At 31.4% G+C, this 20310-nt stretch overlaps 1 protein-coding gene across 1 annotated transcript; it reads right to left on the bottom strand.

The window, feature by feature from the left end:
• Positions 1 to 12983: 12983 nt before the first annotated feature.
• LOC131624143 (uncharacterized) lies at positions 12984 to 13364 on the bottom strand. Its single transcript, XM_058895120.1, has one exon. The coding sequence runs from the start codon at positions 13362 to 13364 to the stop codon at positions 12984 to 12986; it is 381 nt and encodes a 126-aa protein (XP_058751103.1).
• Positions 13365 to 20310: the final 6946 nt, after the last annotated feature.

Raw genomic sequence — 20310 nt, forward strand, 5'->3', positions numbered from 1 at the left:
TCTAAATATTCTGATCCTTTTCTCACGATGTGTATTTTGTATAAGTGTGCTGAAAGATATCTCGTTTTTGAAATGGTTGAAATTTCACCACCGCAATAACTCCACCACCTATTTTCCCACTTGTCATGGCTAGTTGTATGTTTTAGTTGACGTTTTTTTTATGTACTCATATGTTCATTGAAATAAAGATCAACTATATTTGAGGCGCCGGTAGTGTTGATTTTAATTTTAACACAGAGCTATCAATAAGATTAAATAAAATGAAAGTTTAAGGAAAAATTTATGACTAATTTCTTTATTATAAAAGTTTTTTAAATTTAGTATTGTTTTGTGATTTAATTCGAGTTGATTGAAAAGTATGGATTTAGAGTTCGTTAAGTTAGTTTAGAGCTTTCTGATGCGGTAGAGGGGTGGCTGACCAGCAAGGTTAAGACTTCAATACTTAAGTTAGTATGAAATTGAAATATGGTGTTTGAATGAGAAAAAAATTTCAATACTTGTGAAGTAGTGCGATTTCCTCTTTAAATAGAAGAAACAATTTATAATTGCACGCATATGTGAAACATCGTGGAATGCAGTTAGCCACTGGATTGATTTGGGCGGTTAGCATGACATTCACGTGAGGGATTCCCACTTGGCCTGAACATGTGCTTATAAGTGGGGGCAAACCTCACCCTACAAACCGGTTTTGTAGGGTTGAGTTAGGATCAAACCACATTTCTTAACATGATATCAGAACCTCATTTAAGATCCTATGAGCCACCTAGTATCAGGTTTCTGCTATCGGGTCACCCACCATTTATTTCCACGCTCCAATTGTCCAGTCCCGGGCGTGAGGGAGTGTGTTAAGAATCTCATGTAGGACAATATATGGCCTGGACATGTGCTTATAAGTGGCGGCAATCCTTACCCTACAAGTTGGTTTTGTAGGGTTGAGTTAGGCCCAAACCACATTTCTTAACAGCCCGAAAGAATTGCCCCAAGCCCTTGTTTCTTGCTCTGCAGGGTGGGGTTTGTGCCTTGCATCTGTACTCGGCCACATAATTTATGGACGTGGAGGTCATAGGTTGGATGTTGTAGCTCTTGGGAATCGGTGCATTAAATGCCTTTCTTTGGAGACATAGCATAATGTTGGGACTACTAGATATGTCTCCTTACGCTAGTTAGCAATGATGTTTATCCTTCTTTAGAGTACTCAAGTGATTGTTTAACCGTTTTGGAGAAGATTTCAACCGTTGGTGATGTGGGGTGGATCATACGGTCCTCGATGCATGAATAGGGTATAAAAGGTTTTTGAAGCGTATTTTTTACCCTTTATGCTATTAATGACCTGTGTAAATAGTATTTCTACTTCCATTATCATTCTTCTATTAGAGTGTTTTGTTTCAACGTTGGATCAAGTTTAGACGATTTTGTTCGTTGACACTAGTCTTGCATGTTTTATTGTTCCATGCTTTGACTCCATAAGTTTTATGCTCTCGTTTCGCTATTTTCCCCCTTTTCTAAGGCTTCCACTATATTGGTCGTTCGAGATTTCTTCCTTGCACCTGCATTGGTTTCTTTTCATAACATATTTTTATCATGGGGATAATATCAATTCGACCAAGAAGGTCGGTAAGGATATTTCAGGTGACTGGTAAGGTCTAGACATACTGGGGACTAATTCTGCTTTTGTTCATGAAGATGTCTTTGATCAATCTTTGACGGACCTGGTTCCCGTAACTCAATGAGGGGTGTTTCCCTTGGACAAAGATAAGAGGTTTTGCAGTCGATACGATGGGTGTGTTATCTCTATTCATGAATGCATATTCTCCTTCCTAAGCTATCACATTCTTTCAATGAATTTGAAGTCAATGTACTGAATCATTTGTTTATTGCCCCTTCACAACTAAATCTAGTGAGCTGGGTATTTGTTAAAGTTTTCCAGCATGGGTTCAAGTATAAGGAGGATAATACGACTGTGACGTTTAATAAGTGCCAAAATATAGTACCTAGACACATGGAATTAGGGAAGTTATTGACTTGTTTTGCAAGATTCAAGTATTAAACCTCCAACAATAGTGCAAATATTGGATACCAGTCATTTATGCATTGCATAACTAATTCCAACCATTTTTTGTATGTATTTTTACTCACCATGAAGATTGGTCAAGTAAAGCATGGATTTGAGCTTCACTATTCTTGCTCAGAGAGCGTCAAGCAAGCTCCAGGAGAGGAAAAATATAATGTTAAAAGTGTTAAAAATTATTATCCTCGCTCAGCCAAAGTCCAATCGAGCTCTCGCCCAGCAAGCTCCAGGCGAGGAAAAACAAAATTTCAGCATCTCTCAAATTGAGTAGTCTCGCTTAGCACAATCTAACAAGGTCGAAGCGAGAAAGCTCACTAAGCGAGAAATCAACATTGATGCTTATTCATATCTCTTCTTCTCACCTATAAACGTACTTTCATGTATCTCTTTTGATCATTGTTATATATGAACTAGTTACTTATGAATCTTGATGTTATCTTTACTTCAATGTTAATTTTATAAATTTAAACGGCTATTGAGAAATACAGTTTGAATCTTGGTGTAGGATAGTAATTTATTAGAAGTTAAACTCTTGAGATAGATTTGGATCTAACATTCACTACGAGTATCGATTCTTAATGCTACCGTATTGTTCAATAGGCTGAGAGATCGTCGATTAAACAATATGGTTGAACTCCTAGTATTGTTTAGACATAAATAATGTCGGTGAGCGATACCTAATAATATTGACTAGTAACTAGGACTTATGTAACAGATCATGAAGATACATGCAAAGTTGGTTAACGAAGTCTAATCATATCAAGTTCATATCTCTATTATTTTATTTATCATTTACCGTTTTTACATTTCTTTACTTTTCGCAACCAAATATCTTACAATCATCACTTAAAGTCATATTATCTATTGAACAAAGGTAATATCACACTAGTCCTTAAGGATATGATAAAAAATACTTACTTTTGATTCTACGCATCAAAATGGCGTCATTTTCCGGGATTGACGTTTTGATATTACAAGCATAGCAACAATTTTTATCGTTTTAAGCAATTTTGCACTTGTTAATATTGTGTGTGTGTGTGTGTGTGTGTATATATCCATCATTTTTGTTCAAATGTTTGGTTAGGCTTGTGATATCTGTTTATGCAAGGAGAAACATTGGAAGACCAATGACTCTTTGACCTAGAAATTGAAAGAACAACTTGAAGACACAACAACAAGAACAGAAAACAAAAGCAACTAGTCAAGCAAAGGAATCAACATGAAGGAACTTCTACTTCTATTTCTTCAACATCTACTATACAAGAAAAATTCATGGACAAACAGGAAAACAACAATAACAACATCATCAACAACACCAATAATGAGGTTGGTGGAATGCTCTATCATAACAACCCAAAATAATTGGCCCATATTGTCAGATCTCTGATCAACACCAGACAAAGATAGATAAAGACTGGATTGCTTCAAATCATATATGCAAATCATTTTACTGGACTTGACCATGAATATCCATATACTCATCTTACCAAGTTCTATAAGCTTGATGGTACACACAGAGCATCTGAAGTAGAAGAAGTCGTGTTTATGAGATTAATGCAAAAGATTGGTATCTAAACTAATCGGTTCAGATTATGACCAACTAGAATTTGCTTGAGGAGAAATTTCTTAACAGGTTCTTTCCACACAACAAGTTCATGGAGGCCAAGACCAGTATTACCTTATTTTCTCAAGGTTCAGCCGATGTTTAAAGAAATTAATATCCCTTTGGTTAACCACGTTGTAGCGGTGAAAAATTGAGACTAAAGCCATTGGATTGACTTAGCTCGTTATTTTAGTGAAATTCGCCACCGCGCTTTATTGTTTCCAAAAGAAATGGGAAAAAGAGCGAAATAAAACCCAATAAGTTTTTAAAACAAAACTAATAAAAAGACAGAGATCTTAGGTTCGGGGGTTGGTTATGCAAGGGGAAGGTATTAGCACCCCTCACATCTATAATACTCTACATGAACCTCTTTAAATATATATTATCGTTATAAATTGTTTATGTGTTTTTGTTTAAATAGAGTGGGATGGTGGGAAAAGAAGTCTTTTAAAAGTGTGTTCGGCAAGACATCGCATCTTGTGCCTACTTACCCCTTAAGTGCAGTAAAGAAATCAGAGCATTTGTAGGTTCCTCTTAAAAGGAAAATAAAAGGCTAGGTGGAAAAATATTTTTGGGTGTTGAGCTTTAACAATACTCAATGGGTTTTTAAAATGTTAAGCTTTAACAATACTTAAATAGTTTTAAAAGATGTCAAGCGTTAACAATACAAGGCAATGGTGATTTAAAAGAGGGTGGTTGAGCTTTAACAATACAAAACAAAGGGTTGAGTTTAAAAAGGTTGAGCTTTAACAATACAAAACCATTTTTAAAACAGGGAGGGGTGCAAATCTTTAACAATATTAAGCACAAAGTAAAAGAGGTAGGAAAAAGAGAGTGAGTACCTTGACAATTTTAGTCAATATCATTCTCATTCCTTTGGAGTTTAAGCAACATCTTAAGCAATCATTCATGGTGAATATCTTAATTGGTGTGTGACATGTTAGGTGTATCATGGATACAATCAAGGATGAGTGTAAACAAAGATATCAATATATAAACTCAAGTATAAAAGGTGTTTATGAATAAAAGAGATGACATACCTCAAGATCATTTCATGTATGTATGAATATGACGTGATGATGGATTAATGTCTCATGGATGTGAGATTAGTTTAACAATGTATATATATATATATATATATATATATATATATATATACACACACACACAAACATAATATAACCAAAGTATAAAGTGCAAGGATGTAAATCAGCAAGCATATGTACACGTGGATAAACAATGAGAGATTATAGAAACAAGTTAATATCAACATGGTATTTATTGCTTTGAGACTAAAAGAAAGATCAAGGATCTTGAAATTAGGGTTTTGATATATTTACACTTAACCTAATCATTTTCATTTTTCAAAGTTTAAAACAAAACCCTAGGTAAACCAACTAAGGGATCATGCTAACATTTTCAAGGTAAGCTTATCCTAACCCTAATTGGTTCACAAAAAAGTATATACAAGTCACTTGGTGAAGATCATAAAAATGATTGATTTAAAAGGGTCTTTAAAAGGCATAAAAATATCATTTTTGTTTTGATTTAAAATTGATTAAATAATAAATATTTTTGTGATTTTAAAATGTATTCCTAAAATATACAAGGTAAATAAGGAGTGTATAAATTTCAAGAAAAAAAGATTTAATTTGCTATTTCAAATAATTAATCAAAATTCATAAATAAAACAAAGAAAATAGTGATAAAAAAATAAAGGTTTTCACTTGGCAGGTCTTGATCCCACGCCCTAATGGTTACCAAGCCAAAAGCTTACCACTGAACCAACACGGTATCACTGATAACCAAATGCGCGCAATATTATATATTTAAAAACATGTTCTAAGACCAGGTTGAACTTGATCTTCAATATCTAGTTCACGATTTCCATAAAATGAATCTCCTTCAAAACTCAATCATTTTCAAAACTATAAACATGAAACCTGTTCCATTTTTCCTCACGAATTCAATCATGTATCATTCATGAATTTATTTAAACTATAGCTCTTTAATTTTTTCAAAAAACCTCAAGAACCCTAAAACTTCAATTTCAAATTAAATGGTGTATTCAAATGATAAACGAACACAAGCATATGGGTTTTGATCCTTACATCATGCTGAACATAATAGAATCGAGTTTTATTAAAAAGGATGCAGAAATGAGGGAGTTCAAGTTTGAAGAACTTACCTCTGAAGCTGGAAATCGAAACCTGGATTAATGGACTTCGAGAAGTGAAATGATGATCCGGATAGCTTCCTTGGAACTTGGTGAAGCTATTTGAATGCTTAGAACACTTAGAAGTTGCTTAGATTGCTCTATCCGAATCCACTTGCAAATGTTAAAAGTTGAAAATGGATATGGTGTAAGAGGTGTTACAGATGCAATGTGATGGATTGAACGATTTCTATATAATGTGTATGGAGTGTTTGGATGGTTGTTTGACACAGAAAATACTTGGAACTCAAAAATGATAAGTTTATACAAAGTGACAATTTTGAAGTTTCAAGTGAGAGGGTGACTTTATGAATTTCTGTGTTTGGTTTCAGAACCAAAAGACTCTATTTATAGGCTCAATTTTTGGTTTGGGGGGGGGGGGGGGGGGGGGAGAATCAAATTATTTGATGGATTCAAACTCAAGTTGTACTACTTTTCTTGTTTGTGAAGAAAGGAGAAAGTTATTGTCTCAATGGTACTTGGCAAGCTTTAATCACAACTTAGGGAAGTTTTTTTGAGTTTTAGATTGTTGCTTGTTGGGTTTGTGTTGATCTTGGTGCAGAGAAAACAAGTTAGAAGCTCCAAGCAAGAGTTGTTGGTGATTAAAGTGACTTTACAAGAATGGAAGTCATGACTTTATGCTTGAAATGGAATGATTCAATGGGCAATGATCAAAACACTTGGACAATGGTTGAAAAGAGTGTGTAACCTTCTGATTAGGGGGAGATTTACAAGTTATGTGGTGTGCAAACAAATATTATGCAGATTTGATTCAAGGTTTGTAACTTGGTTCTTCATGGAAATGACCTATAATTCAAGAATGGAAGCCCAACTTCATCTCTTCGAATCTCCTACCTCACAAATGATATGGAGGAGTTCTAGTACTTTTTGGAAAGCCCTAAACATCCTTTACAATTTTCATGCTTGGTTTTTTCTCAAATTATCAAAGGATCATGATGAGAAGTGGCCTCAAAGTTGGACATGTTTAAGGAACAATGATGTCTTGAAAATTTCTAAGTGCTGGAGAAAAAGTAGACAACTTTATGGCTCCATAACTTAAAATCTATTCACTTCTTGGAAAAATGTTCAAATTGACAAAGTTGTAGATTTTGACATTCTCTTCAAATTGAGCTTTGGAGCATAAAATTTGGCCAAGTATTGAGGAAGTTATGACCATTCAAAGTTGAGTAAAAAACATATATTTCTTCATGAAAAAGTCAAAACTCTAATTGTTGGCTTTTTGATTCTTGATTGATTTTCTTGATTTTTTTTATCAAATGACTTCAATAATCATATATTCATGATTTTGATCTTCAAAAGTTCATGGTTGACCAAATTTCTCAAAAGTCAAAGATGATCTTGAATAGTTGACTTTTTCCAAATGAATTGTATTCTTCTAAGTATCAATGGAATCAAACTCTTCTAGCCAAATGAATGTTATGAGTGGATTATAATGATGCATTATAAATCCTTGAATCATGATTTGAGACATGGAACCATGTTTTTTAAGATTACAATCTAGTCATGATATTTTTTAATTCCTTATTTTAAATTTATTAGCAAAATATTGAGTATAAAGCCACAATTGCAAGACACTTGAAACTAAAAATTGTAATAAAATACAATTTTGAGTGCCAACGCAAAAATTAAATGGAAACTCAAAAAATATCATCGCATATATTTCTTGCTAGTGCAAGACCTCATTGTTCAAAGAATGACATTTGTGTACTCTCTTTAATACTCATACAATATGCAGCATCACTCTATCACATTTACATTTATAGTAAACACACTTGGAAACAAATCGAAACATACAGAAATCTGTTGGACAATCAGCATCCTTTTTACATCCATTTTGTGCTGTAATGAAGAAAGAAAAACAAAAATATGTTACTATAATGAGATAAATGATTGTATACAAACTACAAAGTAAATTAAGAAATCTTGAAAAAGGATACATAAATGAATTACCATTAACATCTTTTGCGGCATGAAATATGAAAAGAATTAGAAGCATAGCATAAATAAACTTTAGAGTTGTGGCCATGGTTTTCTCTCTTTACATGTAACAATAGAGTATGATTTAATCACTTTATATATATAATACGTAAGTCTCATGCTCTTTTTTTGTCAAAAAAAAAAAAAGGTCTCATGCTCTTCTAAAAACAATTTAATATTATTAACAACTAAGAAGGTAGAAAAAAAACCAACTTTAGTTTTCTTTTTTTCTTCATTCACTAAAAAGGAGTGATTTTAGAATTAATTTTTTATTCAAAATCACCTCATTTAAATTCTTTTTCCTTTTATTCTAATTTAAAATGAGTAATTTCACATATTTTTTTAGTTTTTTTTCATGCTTTTGTCGTCTAAGTGTGATGTTGTGTTGATCGTTGTCTTATTGTGGTGTTATTTTATTTTTTCGTCTTGGTGTAGTGTTTGTTCGGTTCAGATTGATAAATTAGTTTCGACTCAGTGCATATTCAATCAATGACTTCGACGTCGCCAACGCTGTAGACTCTATTAAAAGTTTCACATCAAACAATATATGACATGAACATGTCTTTATAAGTGGGGACAATCTTGACTCTAAAAGTTAGTTTTGTATGATTGAGTTATACTAGACCACATTTCTTAATATGGTATCGAGAGTCTCGTTTAAGATCTTGTGTTAAGAGTCCCACATTGACGGTTTTGTAAGATTAAATTAGACGCAACTATATTTCTTAACAAGTTCAAAGACATGAATATTCGGAACATTTTAATTTTGTCATATTTGTAGGCTATGTCACATTTGTAGATATTTTGTCATTATATGCTATTTAATGTGGGTAGTGTGAATTTGTTTGCAGATTTTTTTTTATTTTTTATTTATAATAATTTTGAATTTGTAATATTTGATGTATCCTATAATAAATGAATGAATGTGATTTTTACTTTAAAAAAAAATAATATTAGAATCAATGTCAAATGTCTCTGTTATGTATTTGTGTCTTTTGCACACTTAGTAAAGGTGTATCATGAAGAACTTGTTAATTATTATAGTTTATTTATTTTTAATAAAAATTTTAAACCTTTGATAGAAAATTAGAAAGAGCTAAACGTTTTGAAAATAATAAAACGGTGGAAAATCTATCTTCTAAATTAATGCATAATCGGTTCGGTTTATATATATATATATATATATATATATATATATATATATATATATATATATATATATATATATATATATATATATATATATATATATATATATATATATATATATATATATATATATAGGGGACGACTCAAGTGAGAACACTTGGTTATTATGAGAAATGAGAACAATGAATCACGATCATTAGATTTGATTTTAATGGACTGGATTGGTTTCTCTTTCCATGATCCTTAATATTTATTTTAATCAACACAGAAAGAGAAACTAATCCAGTCCATTAAAATCAAATCTAATGGTCGTGATTCATTGTTCTCATTTCTCATAATAACCAAATGTTCTCACTTGAGTCGTCCCCTATATATATATATATATATATATATATATATATATATATATATATATATATATATATATATATATATATATATATATATATATATATATATATATATATATATATATATATATATATATATATATATATATATATATATATATATAAGGGGATATCAAATTACACCCGAAGAGTTACACCACGAGTTACACTCGCTCATAACTTCATTTTGAATAAATATTTTTTTAAATCAACCGTCAGATTAAAACATACTATTGTAGCTATAAAGTTTAAGATTAATCTATAATAATATAGATTAGGATAAATAATAGTACATTATCAAATTTAATACTATGACATCTTCGATATCCTTTACGTATAATAAAATTCATTATTAGATTAAAAAAATTTGCATATAGATATGTCTATAAAATTTAGCATTAATAAAAAATTATTTGACATGTCAACGAGATGCATAAAAACTAACATCTTATAAAAATTTCACAAAAACGTTAATTTTTTTTTTTAACATAACAAATGATTTTCGATTGATGTATATTTTATAAACCTGATCTATATGATAATAATTTTCAGTCTAATAATAAATTTTATTATATGATTATGCAATAAAAATTTATAAAAATGTAATGTTATTAAATTTGACATTTTAATGTTATTTGTTGCTTTTTGGCAATTACTCATTTGTTATTTCACCATTCAATTAGTTAAATAATTTAGATTTTATTTGTCAAAAAAAAAAAAGTAGATTTTAAATCAAAGAAGATTGAAAGAAATATAGATTGATGAAGTCCAAATCCGATGGATGATGGGGTTAAAAAAAATATGTAATATAATTACTAGATATAAAAAAGGTAATCTAATTATAATTTTCTTTAATGCCTAGATTAAATTTCATTACCAACATATACATTCTTGGTAATGACACTTAGAAACAAAACGTAACACGCACAAAGCTTTCGGACAATCAGCATCACTTTCACATTTAATATATGCTGTAATAAAAAAAAATTGTTATTAAAATCAAATAACAGAATATGTATAATAATCTAGAAATTAAAAATTAAAATTTTAAATTTTAAATTGGATAAATAAATGGATTACCATCAACGTCTTTTGCACTTAGAAATAGAATAGTAGCAAAAATCATAGCATAAACAAATTTCAGAGTTATACTCATATTTCTCTCTCTTTAAATATAACAAATGAGTATGATAAGATCACTTTATAATGTAGAAAACTCATACTCTAAAACCAATTAAATAGGTTAGCTATTAAGAAGTTATAAGAAGCAATTTCCAATATTAGAGTCATCATCAAATGTCTCTTAACTCGATCAACATGCATGTGTTTATGCCTTTAGCACACTTAGTAAAGGTGTAGTATAAAAACTTCCTAATTATTATAATTTATTCATGTTTAATAAATTTTTTAATCTTTGATTATAGAAAGGGGCAAAACTTTAAAATAATAGTTTGACAATGGAAACCGACGTAGTATCAACATAGTTTTGCAGAAACTGTTTTTATAGTTGTATGATTTTTTTTCTACATTCTTATTTTCATTCTCACCAACTCTTGATTCATAGATTAAAAAAAATATATTGCTATATTTTTTTTATAAGGAAGATTCAATGAAAGTTAACATTAGAGGTATTCGAAACCGCTAAAAAAAGTCAAGAATAAAACCTAGAAAGTAAAATTTCTCACCAACTAAAATTTATCCTAAATTATTTACCGGATTTTTACAAAAATCATAAAAGTTATATTTGAATAAGAAAATATTACCTACGCACTATCACTTCCAAGCCTTCAAATTAATGTTCCACCCAAAATCTGAACTACACGATTTAACACCGTTGAAAAATATATCGATCTTATATCTCCAATTACACAACAAAATCGTTAACATATACCACTGGCTTTGTCTTTCAAAACCCCCACCTTACCACATTCCCGCTTCCACCAAGCCAAGTTGTCAGAAATATTAACTCCTAAATTCAATTTTAAACCCAACCAATTAATAACGTCAAACCAGATTTGCCTAGTAAAGCCACAGTTAAGGAACAAGTGCTGCAGATCTTTATCTTCCTCAGTACACAAAACACAGCTTAAATCTAGAATTGCGCATCTTTTTATCAACAAGACCTTTGAAGGCAATCTATCGATAATACATCTCCACCCGAACGCCTTTTTTCTAAAAGGAACATTAGACTGTCAAACAGTAACCAAACTATCCTTAATCGTATCTGAAATAGCCAGGAAATTACGTAACCTGGAGAGAAAAGAATAGCCACTCCTTGTTGTATAACCCACCTGTTTATCTTGCAACCATACCATCATATCAGTTTCGCAAGAGGAAGGGGTAATATTCACAAGCATTCAACGTAATTCCTGCAACTCCTGCATCAGCGCATAATCGATAGTATCGATCCCGAAGTTGCCCCTCCCCAACCTAAGCCGCTCCACGCAACCATATTGTCTACACTCCCTCATTTCTCCACACTCACAACAAATAAACCAGGGAATAAACCCATCAAATTTCCCTCCGACATCCATTTTGTACTCCATAAGAGAATTAACCTTCCGTCGCCCAAACAATACTCGTAATTACCTGTCAAGACAATAGAAGGAAATTTAAACTCGAAGTTCAGCAAGTCCGCCCACCAACTTGACCTAGAATGAACCTTCTACCGAGTACCAACTATTAAAATTAAGTGTCTCAAATTGTCGTATCTCGCAGTCAAGACTTACACCTAAAGAGCATTAGATCCCTGCAAGATCTTCCATAACCATTTAAACAATAGGGCCGCATTAAAATCCTTGAAGCTCTTGAACCCCAAGCCACCATTCTCCTTTGATAAACATAAAAGATTCCACCTAACCCAAATAATTTTCCTCTTTACATCTTTGCTGCCCCACATAAAATTATTCTAAATCTTCTCAATCACCTTATAAACACAATTCGGCGCCTTAAAAAAAGAAAGCTGGAAGATTGAAAGGCTCGAAAGAACCGATCTAATCAAAGAAATTCTACCACCTAAAGATAATATCCTTCCTTTCCATGAGCCTAATATGTCTTTAATTTCTTCAACAGAGGATCCCACCACGTGACAGAGTTATGATTAGCACCAATTTGGAAACCAAGAATATCAAAAGGCTTGTTTTCCATGTTACAATTTAGAAAACTAGCAGCTGCCAACATAAAATGGTAAATTAAATTAATCCATATGATCCCGCTCTTGTGAAAATTGACACACAAACCCGTAAAAACCTCGAAACTTCTTAACACCGCCTTAAGCGCCCACACCTGCTGCTAGTTGTCGTTACCTAACAAAAGAGTATCGTCAGCAAATTGTAAAATGCTCACACCACAATTCCCTTCAAATTTGAAAGCTGAAAAAACATCAAACTCGACCTCCTTCCTAACTAACACTCCCAAGCCTTCTCCAATGATAACAAACAAAAACGGTGAAATAGGATCTCCCTGCCTAAGCCTTCTACAAACCCTAAAGTCTTTCGTAGGACTTCTGTTAACTAGGACCGACATCCAACTATTACAAACCAAAGCCTCCATCCACTTCACTCAAAGCTCCCCGAACCCCATTCTCCTCAGCATAAATCTAAGAAAACCCCTATTAACTCTGTCATACACTTTTGCAAAATCAACCTTAAACATTAAATAACCCTTATTCTCCTTCGTGTCATAGTCGACAATCTCGTTAGCTACTAAAACACCGTCTAGAAGGTTCCTACTAGGAACAAAAGCGCTTTGAGATTCCGAAATAATAGATCCCAAAACCCTCTTTAGCCTAGTGGCTAACAGCTTGGGCAAAGCTTTGTAAAGACATCCCACCAAGAATATGAGCCTATAATCGTCGAGACTCTTTGGACAATCCCTCTTAGGAATCAGAGTAATGAAAGATGATAAAATCGTCTTAGATGGAACACCATAAGCATAAGTCATTGAAGAAAGATATGAAGTCCTCCTTCATAAAATTCCTACACTTTCTTATGAAGAAAAAATTAAACCTATCCAGTCCCGGGCTCCTAGACCCTTCACAACCCCAAACTGCCACTTTTATCTCTTCCTCCTCCGAAAAGTGAACTTCCAAATCTCTCTTGTCAGCAATTGATATTGACTTAAAATGGATTTCCTCTAACAAAGGACGCTCCGAAATAGACTGCGAACTTTGCCTCAAAATGCCTCCTAACCTCCTCCTTAACATCCCCCACCTCCTCCACCACCCCTCTGTCAGTAACGATACTACCTATAAAGTTACGCCTTTTTCTAGCTTTCAAGATAGAATGAAAGTACTTACTATTCAAGTCCCCTTCTTGATCCCACCTCACTCTAGATTTTTGAAACAACATATTCTCCTTCACCTTCATGTTCAGCCACATTTTACTTGATGCTTCAATCCTAACTTTGACCAAATCAATTATATCTTCCTCCTTACAACAAGCAAGTAACTTGTCGGCTTCGTTAATCCCCCTGTTGCTATCTTCAATGATCAAATCTTCCAAACACTTCGACGTTCCACTTCCTCAAACAGACCTTCAACGAACGTAACTTTTCCGTCAGCACAAAATCCCCTCTACCTACAACCTTAAACATCCTCCACTCCCCTTCATCAAACGGTAAAAAATTCTTGTCGTCAAACCAAGAGTTGTTCACCATTAACGATTTAGGACCCCAATTTTCCTTGTTAGAAACTATCCAAACTGGTCAATGATCAGAAATGCTTCTTTGCCCGATCTTCTGACCCACTAATCTCCATCTATCAATAAAAGTGTCAACCACCAAGAAACGATCCAACCTGCTCATTGAAATACTATCCCCGCTAAACCAGCTGAAACGATTACCTGAACAAGGAATGTCAATCAACATACTATCCTCAATAAGCGAAGAGAATAACCTATACTCAGAGTTTCTCTCCACATTACGGCCTTTCCTTTTGCACCCTTTCTTAGTAGCGTTGAAATCAACACCCATAAACCATTCTCCGTCAGAATAAATAGTTCTTAACTCCAATGGTTCCTTCCAAAGATCTTTCTTGCCTTTAAAGAACAAGGAGAATAAATGTTGACTATATAAAATAAACTTCCTTCCATTCCCATTTAGTACCAAGGCACCCAACTCCTCTAAAACTAAGAATAGCCGTCATTTAATCTTCCTTCCATAGAGTAATTAAAACCCCCAATCTACCTTCTGATTTTGAATAGGACCATCCAATCTTCTCCTTCTACCGCAAACTCCCTGCTAAAACACTATCAATGACCGGCAATTTTGATTCTTGGATCAAGAAATTATCATCTTTTCCTTGAATAATAATTTTACTAATACCCTTCCTGTTTAGAAACTTTAAAATATTCCTTCTTCCCCTACTGCCTCCCTCTATCCAGGCTTTCTAACTCTTCGATCTTTTTAACGAAGTCCCTCTCTTATCCATTGAAAACCACTCCAAGTTTTGAAATAACATACCGAATTTTATATCCCACGTTTGAGCCCGAACTCTCCTGAAACCTAAAATTACATTGAACCATATCTGTATCAGAGAGATAACCACCACACAAGACTGCGCCTGCAGAAAAACCAGAGGTTTCCCCAGAAATAAAGTTCCCAACTTGTGTTACTGATACCCCTTATCAGCAGACCTACCCGATTCCACCTCCTGTTCTCCCTTCTCATCAATTCCAAAAGAAGAAATTGAATCATAACTTTCTCTCAATAATCTCTTCTTGGGCCTTACATTCTTTTTGGACTTAGGCTGACAAACTTCGTAAATACTCCTAACCTTTAAATCCCTTTTGCTAATGGACACTCCCTCATTAAAATTATATTGAGATTTAAAAAACGTATCCACTGAAAAGCTTTGTACCTTTTCATTAACTTCTCGAAAAAGAAAAGTACTAGAAAGGGCCCCACCTCCTAAATTAATAACTCGCCCAGCCTCCCTAGTTACAACAATGGCTTCATTAAAACAACCAATATATTTAGTATTCTGACAAATATCCTTCTTCTCAAACCCAAGGATAGTTTTTTCAGAAGACTGCGATAGATCATGGACATTACTCTTTGACACACCCCCTTCTCTCCTCCGATTGAAGAATAAACCGAAACCCCTTTATTTGTGTCCTCTTTGAAGGCCTCCATTTCATCCTGATCAATCCAGTCAAATTCTGAATTTGAAACAGAAGACAAACCAAACTCCTCATTCTTATTAACTTTATGGTTCAACATTACTCTCAAAGGACCATGAGAGGCTTCCACCATTTTAATTTTGAACAACTTACCATATATCTTAACATTGAAAGCTTCTTTCAAAACACCAGTAAATTCTGTTTTAACCAAAATACAAACAATATCCAAATTAACAGAGTTCAACGTACTCTCGTCACAACAAACATAATTCCCTACCGTTTTAGCTAACAACTCAAAGAACGAAAAGCTCCAAGCATGACAAGGCATCCCGTATAGCCTCAACCACATGACCCTTTCCTTATCAACACCTTCCTCCCTCCATTCTCTGATTTCTGAAAACCACTGGCTCCACTAACTATTGCCTTCTAAAATCAAAACCCTAATCGCCCCTTTTTCCATTTCCTCCACCAAGCAAAGGTTGTCCGCTGAAGATGTTATCTTAATAGAAAATTAACCTTCAACTTCAAAGCTAGTCTGCACATTAAAAATCATCCCCGAACACAAAACAACCCCTACATAAGCCTTTTTCAACCTAGTGATATCTTCTTACTTTGAGTTAAAACTAAATAAACAAGAGACATTCCCACCTGGAATCGGGTTAGTAACTCATTTGTTGGAAACAGCCTCCGCAAAATACAAGTTGACCCTCCTGAAACCCTCCCTTCCTTTCACTCTGGAATCCTTCTTTGTATAGGCCCTGGATTTTCCCCCATTCGCTCCCTCTTGAGCCGCATCTTTCGATTTCCTCACAAAACGAGGAGAGTTTGCATGGATTTTTCGACCATCAATCATCACGTTATCAAGCTTCACTGCAAAAACTCTTTCATCCCCTATCTCTTTAAACCTAGAAAACCCAAACCTTTTGCCAAATTTGTTCTTCTTAGGAGGAATAACCACCTCAACAATGTCTTATATGCAACCAAACAATTAGAACAAGTGCCCAGCTTTAATCCTAACTGGGAATTCAGAGATAAAAAACAGAGAAATCTTACCTCCCTCCGTCGACATCACACTGTTGCACAACGGGTAAACATCCCTCCTAGGTTGAAAACTATCATAATTGCATATATACCAAACATACTCTAACAAATATAATAATTTGTAATATATATAATTCACATGGGATTTCATATTGTCTCTATATCCTTGTTGATTGTAGTCATATTTCGAGTTAAACAATACTATGATTCAAATCTTAATTGTAAAATAATTGACTTAAATAAATGAGTGTAATTATTTTTATCTTTGATCCAATCTCTAACGACATCATTCATTTATATATAACTTAATTAATATAATAATACTGCACGTATTAAAAAGAAAAACCAAAGCTCTCATCGTTTCTCTCTTTTTATTCTTCCCTCTTAGCGGTGGTTTTTAGTCATTTTTGGCTAGAAATCACCCCTCAACACCGTTTTTTTTCTTTTTATTTAAATAAGTGGTTATCCATACATATTTGCTTCTTGTTTTGTGTATTTTTAAGTGGTTATCCATACATATTAGCTTCTTGTTTTGTGTGTTTTTAAGTTTCCATCGTCTTGTACGGTGTTTGTTGGTTTTCCCGTCTTAGTACGGTGTTTGTTGGTTTTTCCGTCTTAGTACGGTGTTTGTTGGTTCAAATTGACACACTTACTTCAAATCATTGCAGATCTGAGGAAGACTTGGGCGTCAATGTTGCAGATCTAGAAGTATGAATATTCTGGTGACTTTTCTTTTGTCATATTTGTAGGCACTTTTATGTTGCCGTTGCATGCTATTAACCTAGATGCTGCGAGATTGTTTGCAGATTCACCTTTTTCAGTTTTTAGCGATCTTGAATTTGTAATGATGATGTATTTTTAATTTGAATTAATGAATATCTTTTTAGTCAAAAAAAACTTAATTAATATAATATAAGTAAATAATTAATATTTATATGACAACCATTAAAAAAAATTCCAACTTTAATATTTATAGATTTCTTTTAATATTTTTAAGCACTAATTATCTGTTTATTGTCCAAAAAGACTTCAAGAAATTGAAGTACATTCAATGTAAAATATCTTTATTGATTAATATAAGGTCCTGCTAACCAGTATCCCGGGGGCAGTGGATAAGGAGTATTAAATAAGGTTTAATTAAAGAGAAAATGAGTGATGCATTGACAGTGTAAAAAAGTTTTACACTGTCAACCAATTATAACCATGAATCAATCCGAATAAATCAGACTGTAATTTTTAAAAAGTTTATATGACATGACAAAACGATTTGATTCTATTGGATGACAGTGTAAAACTTTTTTAGAGCGTCAATGCACTACCTTTAATCTCTTAATTAAATTGTTATTGTTTTGAAATAAATGATAATTACACATATTTAAATATTGAATTTACTTAAATTAATTTATTCACTATCTCTTTCATAACTTTATTTTAATATTATTATATTTTAATATGAGAACATGATTTACTAGAAACAAAATTAAAAAATCTTAAAATATTGCAAAAAAAGTAAAATAATAATTAAAAAATCAAATTCAATTTAAACATTCAAATATCTTGATGAAATACAAAAAAAACAAGATAACACTTTATCCATAATATCTTTTTTTTAAATAAATATGAAAAGGTAAAGTAGTGTTTTTTGAAATTAAAAAGTATTAGGCAATGAAAATGAAATATGCAAAAGCAATAAGCAGTCGTAAAAAAAAAAATTAATAATATGTAACATCTTAATTTTTTTTTATGACTCAATTTTTTTAAATTTTTGGTCTTAAATAACACTATTAATAAGTTCTTTTTTAAATAATATTAATAAATCTATAATATAATTAATGATCCTTATCCAATATTCCGGAACACATATTAACATTGCCCATATAACAATTGAAAATTATGAAATAGAAAAATTCAATCTGCTTAAAAAAATTTATTTTTTTCAAACTTATTTCTTCCCTAAAATTAAAAGAATTAATTAACTTTTCCTAAAATATAATTTACAACGATTCTATGGGACTAAATCCACCTTGTTTTCATGAGGTTAAATGAAGAAGAAAATCTTCAATGAGATGAAAAAATGACCAAAATATTCTGAACTAATGCATAACAATTTCAATTAATCTATATTAAATTCAATTTAAAAGTTTTATTTATTAATATAAATTCATTCGCCATCACAACAATAAGTAAAATATAACTAATCAACCATATTTCCAAATCATACTAATTTTATTTTTATGAAGAACATAAGAAAATGTTTGAAAACTAACACAATCAAAATAAAAATCTTGGACCCCCATAACAACAACAAAGTGGTGAGTTTGGTACACATGCGCCTCTATCATACCGTTTCTTCGAACAATTAACGGGACAATCAGGAGAATTATCTGGACATCCTACCGATAAAAAACAAGATCCGTCACGTGGACTGCCTTCAACTACAATAAAAAAATTAAAAATAATATCAATTTAAAATTTAAAACACTACTAACATATTCTACAATATACTTCTATTTAAAATATAATAATATTAATGTTTAGAACTAATTTGTTACCTGCGACCATTGATGAAACAATGCACATAATTGTAAAGATAAGTAGAAGAGAATTGATGCGGTTTGCCATTATTTTTATAGGTTAACAAGTAAAAATATTTTGCAATAGATTATTTATAGAGAAACACATAAAACATTTTAATTTAATAATAGAAAATTTGTCAAAATTTTAAATTGTATTAAATATTACAAAATATATTAATCTTTTTAAAATTACTATTTTTTGTTTTACTTATCTCAAATTGATTGTTTTTCTAAAATTAAAAAAAAAAAAATCTTAGTAGAATTATTCATAATTTTTAACAAAAAATGTCTAAATTAGCTATTTCATTTGTTGATAGACACAAAATGATAGAAAAAGATATTTTAATTAATAAATGTAGTAATTTATTTTTGTTAAATTAATAATGGTATAAATAGAAGAAAAAGCTACAAGATAAAATAGTTTTCATTTCTGACTAGAGGGAGGTATATAGTGAGAATTGATAACTATTGTGAGAAATGAAAACTATAAATATTATGTCTGATTTAATTAACGCTTAAGATTTATTAATGTCATATTAAGAATATATTACTATAATTTTGTAACCATGCTCACTATTTCAAAATACCATAAAAAGCAATATTTTTAAAAATATATTTTCTTTAGTTATAATAATAATAGGAAATTATTTTTGAAAATATTATGCTCAAAATATAAATATTATCACAAAATAAGTATTTTCTTTAAATATTTACTTTAATTTGATCTATAATTTATTTTGATAGTAAAAAATATATGTTTTAAAATAAATTTATTTTATACTTTAAAATTGATATAGTTTTATTCATTATTTAATTTTTTATTAATACTATGAATAAAGTCTTTAATTTATACTGTAAAATTCATATAATTTTACTTATTATATAATTATACATAAAACATATTATTAATTTATTACCTAAAGTTTCTTTGAATTAAAATACTTAGGAATGTAAAATTATTATATATATATATATATATATATATATATATATATATATATATATATATATATATATATATATATATATATGTTATAAATAAATATTATTATGGATGTCCATATATATTCTTATCTTTCATCTTCATATTCCCTATTAAGTGGTATAGTAAGGTTATGATTTTTGACCTTCCTAATGTCCTCCTATAAATAG

Source organism: Vicia villosa, unplaced genomic scaffold, assembly GCF_029867415.1.
Source record: "Vicia villosa cultivar HV-30 ecotype Madison, WI unplaced genomic scaffold, Vvil1.0 ctg.000106F_1_1, whole genome shotgun sequence".
Taxonomy (NCBI): domain Eukaryota; kingdom Viridiplantae; phylum Streptophyta; class Magnoliopsida; order Fabales; family Fabaceae; genus Vicia; species Vicia villosa.

What these genes read in the sequence shown, in the direction of transcription:
- LOC131624143 (XM_058895120.1), bottom strand. Translation starts at nt 13,364, where the DNA reads ATGACTTATGCTTATGGTGTTCCATCTAAGACGATTTTATCATCTTTC.